The sequence below is a fragment of the Solanum verrucosum genome, unplaced genomic scaffold, assembly GCF_900185275.1.
Source record: "Solanum verrucosum unplaced genomic scaffold, falcon-dt-bn FXZP01000022.1, whole genome shotgun sequence".
NCBI lineage: Eukaryota > Viridiplantae > Streptophyta > Magnoliopsida > Solanales > Solanaceae > Solanum > Solanum verrucosum.
In genome coordinates, this window is record NW_026020086.1 from 3,303,813 (window position 1) to 3,312,751 (window position 8,939).

The window sequence follows — 8,939 nt, forward strand, 5'->3', positions numbered from 1 at the left end:
AGATTCTGAATCCTGAAAATCTGTCTTTAAAAAAAATCATGTTTCAAAATCTAGTCAAGACCAGTTTTTGGGAAAAAAAAATCATTTCCACTCACAAAATTCAATTATTATTTTTTTGAATAAAATGCATATCCAAACACACTAATATTTATGTTTCTTTGATTCTTGAAGCACTCTTAAAATCAAATCAGCAAACATTTATGTATCTCTGAATTTGAACAGCATAAAAGTTGTTACAATTTCAAAATTTAACCTAACATTGCCCTTCTTGAATGCAAGAATTAACCACAACTACCACCCTATATATCATCTTTAATAGCCTTTATAACATTACTACCAAAACTGCCTCATAAATACACATGACAAAAGAACAGCTGTAAAAATCAATTGGAAAATAACTTGAAAATTTAGTATAGTATACCAAAAATCCACTAAGCATGACATTGATAAAAGAATTGTTCATCTATACTATACTAATTCACTATTGAAAATCCATCAATTTGATACACAATATGCTAAATGTTTTGTGTATTGAGATACTATTCCAAAAATAAAGTTGGAAACTTTAAAAGACTAGAGATTTGATGAATAAGAAGAGTGCACAACTTTGTTTTGTCTTCCCATAAGCCAAAAAAGTGTTCTTCTTGCAAAAGATGGTGTCTTTGGTTGAAATTCCAATCTATTGGAGCATTGATTTTCTTCATCACATCCTTCATTGTTTTCCCATGTACCAAGATCAATCTCTGAGACTGTCCTCCTACAACCATTCTTGGTCGCGGCAGAGGCAGAGCCCGCGACTGGAATGTTCTGGTTGGCTGGAAACCGGAATGAAAATGCCCTTCTTGGATTAGTACTCTCATCTTTTCCCCCCCTTAACCAAATCTTGGATATTGAAAAGCTCTCTCTTTTGCATTTCCCTTGTTCAAGAATCTTGTTTTCATTGTTGCTATTCATTGGTTTTTCAGCAAATTTGAATCCCTCAAATCCATTGAATTCCCTTCTTGAATCACATCCACCACATTCAGACATTGCTTGTCTATGATTTAGCTTCTTGATTGCTTGCTTTTTTGATGGTGTGTTCCTTATAGGGACATGTAAAGCTGTGGTCTCATCTAATACATAAGCAAATGATCCCATTGAAAAACACCTTCTTATATCAATATTATTGCTACTTCCTTCTTGATCATCACCACTACCTACATGATGTTGTTCTTGTGGATCCACATTCTTGAATTTCCCGAGCTTGACTTGTACAACTTTTTCAACAATCTCTCCTTCTTTTGGTTGGATTTCATCACAAGATTTCGCGACAACAACAATATCAGAAACACTAATGTTGTCATCAAAAAGTGAACTACTCAAACTCAATCTTGAAATTGAATTGTTCCTCCTCAATGACCCAACCAAATCATGACTATTAGGAACAATAGTGTTGCTGTTTTCTCTTGAACTTCCACTATCAGACTCGAGAACAAATACAACAGGGGAACAAGTATGGTTGTTATGTGATGGTGAAGAGAAATCAGGCAATAAACTAGCTCTACACAGAGGGCAAGTTGAATGTGACAAAAGCCAAGTATCAATACACTCCATATGAAAAGCATGACTACATTTTGGTAACCATCTAAGTTTGTCATCAGACTCAAATTCACACAAACAAACAGCACAATCAAAGGGATCTTTGACACCAATAATGGACTTGTAATTAAAGACAGGAAGTGTGTCAATGAAAGATTGATCCACACCAGCATCATGAAGGTTAAAAAGCTGTTGCAATTGACCTTGTAGGGCTGTCACATTATCTAAATCATCTGGATCTCTATTTGATGGCCTTAATAGACATCTAACAGCTAAGTGAAGCAAACCAGATATAAAAAAGATAATAGCAAGAATAATGATTACTAGAAGTATACTTGGACTAACCTTGTTATTCAAATTGAAAAGACCACCATCACCACTAGAATCGTGAGTAGAAAATGGGGGTGGAGGTGGTTGAAGGAGGGATAATTGCTGATTCATGTTTTCAAGACAAACTCACCAAGATTCAATTTTTTTTTATTTGGATGAACAAAAGTTTCAATCTTTATGAGGTTTTGATGAATTCTAACAAGACCCCATTTGATATCTTCAAGAAAACTACAAGAAAAACTCACCAAGAGTCAATTTTTTTTGACTTTATGACAGTAGGAAATAAAGAACATCAATGAAACAGACTCAAAAGATTGATGAAATGTGAAAGAACAAAACTTTCATGAATTTTAACTCAGAAAGATTCAAACTTTTTGATTTGTGACAACAGAAAATGAACAAACAGACTCAAACTTTTTGATTTGTGACAACAGAAAATGAACAAAAGATTCAGTCTTTCAAATGTTTTTCATGTAAAAGATTACAACTTTCATGAATTTCAACAACAACCCAATTCATGCTTTCAAGAAAACAACAAGAAAAACTCTACCAAGATTCAATTTTTTTGACAAAACAGAGTGAAAAAGGTTGAGTCTTTGAGAGGTTTTAAGTGAAGAAAATGTGAAAGAATTGTTGGAGAGAAAGAGATTTAAGCAAATGGGATTTGTAATAAATGAAATTTACTAGAAAAAGGAACCTGCAAGGTCAAATTTACCAAAAGGAAAATTTGGGAAGTGCCAGTTGAGAAGAGTAAATGATATGCATACAAAGGGATTTATTATTTTATTAAAAATAAAATAAAATAAAATTAAAAAGCACATTTTAATAATATATGTATATGTTCACTTTTTTTTACCTATATTATCATCAATTATTTATCGAAACATATCTCAACTATTAGTTATTCCTTTTTTATCCTATCAGATAGAAAACTCGCAAAAACGTGATACATTCATATGTGTTTTTGATAATTGTTGAAAGAAAATAATTAAAAATTGTTTAAGGAATTAAATTCTTTTATCAGAAACATTATTGTTGATGATCTAAGCTTTGATCTGTAAGATTTTATTTTATTTTTATTTTATGAATAAATGACAACCATTTCTCTTTCATGATTCATGAGATTGATAAAATATTTTAAAATAAAAATTTTGAAAAAAATAAAAAATAAAAGGAGATTAGGGGCAGGTGATTTCTTTATGATCTTTTCACCAAATGCAAGGCTTCTTTTGGTTGACTTTGGAGTAAACAGTAGCAGCAAAACCAATGTACATTTAAGTCTCACAATTAGCAATAATTAAGAAATAAATAAAGGAAACTGTTTCCATACTTTTTCGTGTTCACTTTTATTTATCACGTTTATAAACTTTGATTGATAGTATTCCCTCCATATCAAATTAATTGAATTTTTGAAACATTTTTCATTTTTCAAATTAACTTAATTGTTCAATTTTCAAGACTATTTTTAGAATGTTCTTCCAATTTTACCCTTCATTAGTTAGTATTGGAATTAGTTATTAATTAATATTTAGTTATTTTAATCATAAATTTCACAATAATTAATAAGGGTAAAAATGAAAAGTTATGCCTAATTTATGTCTTAAATCTTCTTTTCTTAAAAGATGTGAAACACCTCAACAATTCAATTAATATAAAATGGAGGGAGTATATGTTTTTACATCATAGTATTAACATGAGAAAGATTGCAACTTATAATAATTTTCTTATAATTTTCAAACATTTGAATTTCAATTTAAAATATTAAATTAATCTAAATAAATTTAATTTCAAAATTAATCAAATTAACTCTTGTAGTCAAAATTAATATTTCAATTTAAAATATTAATCAAATTTTCATTGTGAATCCAAATGGTCCTTTTTCCCACTTTGTTTCTTGAATTTAATTTGGTCTAGATCACTATTTAGTGCTATTCAATCGCATGATAAAAAAATGCTTTATTTTTAAAGTGGAAAACCATTTAATATGAATTAAAATTAGTCGAAATCCTTAATAAATATCGAATATTACAAAGTAAATAACAATAAAAAGATATTGAATGGTGTTATATTGTTTTATTTTTTCATGATTTTGTCTCACTAACTTTTTACCACTTTTGCTTACATTCTGGTTTCAGAGCTTCTATTCTACTTCTATTTTTGATTCCATCAAAGTCACTTTGGGAGTAAAGACAACAAAAAAGCAAGAAAACAAAATCAGATAGTCAAACAATCTTGTTCCCATGTGGAACTACTATTTTTTTTATAAAAGAAAAAAGTAAAATAAATTATTTTAGAAAAATATATTTTTAATTTCTCGATTATTAGTGTATTATGATTTTGATCTTTATAATTTATAACTTAAAATAATTAAAGTTTAATCAATTTAAAATATGTGTTATTAATAGGCTTTATGTAGAAAATATATTATATTACTTTAAGATATTATTTTAAAAAATAAAATTGTGTGACGTCTTTCTTTATGCTTTCCTCATATGAATACTCTTACATTATCTTTTTATTCAATATTTGTCATGCTAACGATAGAAAGTTTAGAGGATGAAAATGAACTTTGTTTCGGAATTTTCAAATGTCGTAACTCTTTTATTTTTGGCAAGATGCTCCCTCAAATATAGTTATAGATTTTAAAGTTGAAATTTGAAATTTTGAATTTGTAAAATTGTATTTGGACATGTATTTTATTTGAAAAAAAATTAAAATTTTTATGAATAACAGTGCCAAAAATTCAAAAATGGGTTGGAGCCAAGTTTTTAAAAATATTTGAAGATAAAATTCTTAAAATATGACCAATTTCATGGTCACACAAATATTTAAAAATAAATTTTAAAAATCTAATCTTAAAATATATGGTCAACTACTAATTAAATGTATTTAATTAGATATCAAAAAATTCAAAAATGGGTTGGAGCCAAGTTTTTAAAAATATTTGAATATCAGATTCTTAAAATATGACCAATTTCATGGTCACACAATATTTAAAAATAAATTTTCAAAATCTAATCTTAAAATCTATGGTCAACTACTAATTAAATGTATTTAATTAGATATCCAAAATATCAAAAACGGGTTGGAGCCAAGTTTTTAACAGTATTTAAAGAACAGATTTTCAAAATTTGATCAATTTCATGGTCAAACAAATATTTAAAAATAAAATTCCAAAATATAATCCTAAAATCCATGGTCAAATATTAACTAAATGTATTTAATTAGATATCCGAAAATTCAAAAATTGGTTGGAGCCAAGTTTTTAAAAATATAAGATCAAATTTTCAAAATCTTTTTAATTTCATGATCAAAATATTTAAAAATAAAATTTCAAAATATAATCCTAAAATCCATGATTAAATACTAACTAAATATATATCAGTATTTAATTTGATATTACAGGGACTAATATTAAAATTTACATATAACCAAGGCACCAAAAAGGTATTAACCCTTTGGAAACCCTTTATTTTATAAGTATTTTTTCTTGTTTTATTTTTGAGGATAAGAAATTGAAAGAAGTGGTAGTCAATGCTGGCTTCAATGGACCCCAATAGTCTTGGAAGTAATTAAATACTCCCTCTGTCCCTATTTAGTTGTCCATATTTCCTCTTTTAGTTGTTCATATTTAGTTGTTCATTTTGACAAATCAAGAAAGGACAACAAATTTTTTCCTATTATACCCTTATTTAAATAAAGTTGTCATAAATAAAGTAAATAAACTTATGAACTTCCCAACATTAATTAGTTATCTTGAGTTAATTTATTTTGAAATTGTAAATTGTACTATAAGGGTAAAATTGTAACTTCACTATGTTAATCATTGTTGCATTAATTTGTGTGTCATTTCTAAAGTGGACAACTAAACAGGGACGGAGGGAGTACTAACTAATAATCTCAAAAAGTATTATATTTTTGTTTATATATTAAAAAAACAATTTAGACTAATGTGTCTTCATTTTCACCTTTGTTCATGACTTTTTATTAGAACAACAATAATATATATATATATTAGATTACATATATATTCACAAAAACTTTTTTTCTGAACTTTTTGTGCCGTTTGAAGTGCAGTTAGCTATGGAATTAAATTAATTAGCTTGCATATAACACGGATCTTCTACTTCTATGTTCCCTAATTTATAGTATTGTTAGTGCTTATCAAATTTTTAATGATAAAAAATGAACTTATAATTGGTGCAATTATTGCTTGCATCACTCATCTATATAGTAAGTACTATTGTATTCATAAAACTAAATTTATTCGAAAGAATCTCTTCACCTTTAATTAGAGATCTCGAGTTTAAAAAAATTATGTTAACAATATTATGTCTAGAAATAGGTCATGCAATACGTACGTCAATTCGAATTTACTCGAGTCTTAATGGAATATGGGAAGTGTCAAGGTTGACACATCTCCAATGATACTTTTATTATGAGGAATATTCATTATGAATTAACAAGTTCACGACTCAAACAAAAACTCTTGCACTGTTGCACATTAAGGTTATTAAATATTTTTAAAAAAAATAACATGCAACAAACTTAAAAGACAGATAATATATACATGAGCGGAGTCATCTTAGGCGAAAAGTGATCCAATACACATTTTTCGTTGAAAAAATATGTGATGTACGGAGAATAAATATTAGCTATTATATCGTGTGTATTTACTATTTAATTTTGTATATTTTTCGCTAAATTTCTAATTTCGACACTAAATTATATATGGATAGAAAATAGTAGCATTATACTAAACACATTATTACATACTCTATTAACTATAGTACAACGTAGTACGTAATACACATTGTTTTATAGGAAAAATGAAATCACATAAAGTACATAAAAAATTGATGATGGCAGCAAGAAGTTGCCAAAAACTTTTTTTGTAAAAAAATACTATAAATAATATAGTTAAAACATTCACGAGAATGACCAATTTTAAAGTAAAAAAAGACAGCAAAAAATAAGGATGAGTTTGCTCAAGGTAGAAAATATTTTAAAACAATGACATTGAGATTGATAATTTATTTTTTTGTTAATTATTTCTTTTTGGAATTCAATGATCTTGAAAAAGATATAGTATTAATTATTTAACTAATCGAAAAGACATTTTTTTGACAATGTCAAAGGTAATAGCGTTTTTGGTCGTGTAATATATATGACTCTAACATATTTAATTTGGGATATGAATTGTGATTATTTACGAGCGAAAGAATTCAAAGTATATATTTTAAGTAACTAAAGGTTAAATATATTTATTTATATATCAAAAAAATTATAATCAAAATCTATATATAACTCAGATACCAAATGGTACTTCCTTCGTCCCAAAAAAATTTGTTATGTTAATTGGCCAACATAGAATGTGAAGGTATAATTGAGACCCCTCTAGTACCCTTCATTAGAGGTATTAGGTTTGAGCCTCTGGGAATTAAAAAAAAATGTGTCGAAAGCATCGTTCCCAAAAATGAATTTTTCAATGCATGAAGCAATTAAGTCTAGCTTCAATGTGGATATCGAACACCAGGTGGAAAATCAGTTTATTTTTTTCTCATATTTCACTTTTCATAAGACAAACTACATGAACTTTGACCGACGTTTTAATATTTTTTTTTAATCATATTGATATGGAAGTACAATATAATACTTTTCATATGATTTTTGAATATTAATTTTAAAATATTAAATTAATTTAATCTAATTTAATTTTAAAAAAATTAATCAAATTGACTCTGAAGAAGGATACGGAACAAATTCTAACTCAATTAATTTTCTTGCTTTTTGTGTGTAACCTCAATTTTCGTAGCCCTCGATTTTGATTATCCAAATTTTGCACCTAATCCAAGATTAGACCAACTTTACTCTAAAATGTAAAGGCTATTATTATGTTAATTAATGAGCATTTATTGTTTTTGTGACAAAAGAAACTTTATATTTAAAGTAATGTTAGCTGGTTATCCCAAAAATATATAGTTATAATTAATTAATCCTATTTTCATATAAATTTATGCTTGAAGAATTCTCAATTAATTTCACACGCTTTCCCTTTTGGTACGTCGAAAATATTGTGACACTGTTATATTGAGAAACAATTTAATCTATAGTTTCATATTTGGTCATCCATCATATGACAAAAAGAAACATAAAATATTTTAGTAGCTTATGCATATTTAGTTTATAAGTTTAAAATGTTTATTATTATTTTTAAAATTTGATGTCCAATCAAATAATAAAAATAACAACTCAGATTATGAGTGATATTATTATTTGAGCGGTTCTAGCCTATTTAGTAATGTGGCTCTGATATCATTTGTAACAATATAATATACTAATATTATTTGCATTGATCTAAATTCATACGATTTTAAAAACGTCACTAAACTTAAAGCTTATTTTCATATATATTCAATATCTCTACCGTATTTTACATGTATGGGAATCTCCTAGAGCCACAAGAAGCACCTTATACGATTAAAGGTGGTGGTGGAGTCATAAGTTTTTTTTTCATTTATAATAAGAAGTCTCAAGTTCAGACTCAAGGTATGAAGTTATTTTTGATAGAGAATGTCTTACCCCCTGAAATAAAACTTTTCAACATGAATCTAAATTAGTCAGACTTCAAAGAAGTACTGATCACTAGATGAAAAGTGGAAAAAAAAAACTTGTAACGACGGTACATCATTATTCATATTTTTACCTTAAATATTTAGTTTTATATTTATTGTTACCAACATTTTTCTGCAGTACTTTTACTAGTCGAATTAATGTTTGCAATGAATCAATGATCAAACATACAAATAAATTGAGTAAATTCTCACTCGTACTCCATGCTTACATTAAATTAAATAATTTGACCTTAGTAAGTACTAAAAATTGAAACTAAAATATATAATTTACTTGATCATGATTAAAATGATAAATGTGTATTTTAAAGACTCATACAAATTAATTTGACATAAACTTTAAGATTATTAAAAAATGAGAATTTCTAACATTTTGAATGGAGTCGGTCACAAATTTGT

At 26.9% G+C, this 8,939-nt stretch overlaps 1 protein-coding gene across 1 annotated transcript; it reads right to left on the reverse strand.

Annotated features, from left to right (window-relative positions):
- Window positions 1-385: 385 nt before the first annotated feature.
- Window positions 386-2,023, reverse strand: LOC125824508 (RING-H2 finger protein ATL13-like). Its single transcript, XM_049503902.1, has one exon. The coding sequence runs from the start codon at window positions 2,017-2,019 to the stop codon at window positions 574-576; it is 1,446 nt and encodes a 481-aa protein (XP_049359859.1). The 5' UTR covers window positions 2,020-2,023; the 3' UTR covers window positions 386-573.
- Between the last annotated feature and the right edge of the window lie 6,916 nt (window positions 2,024-8,939).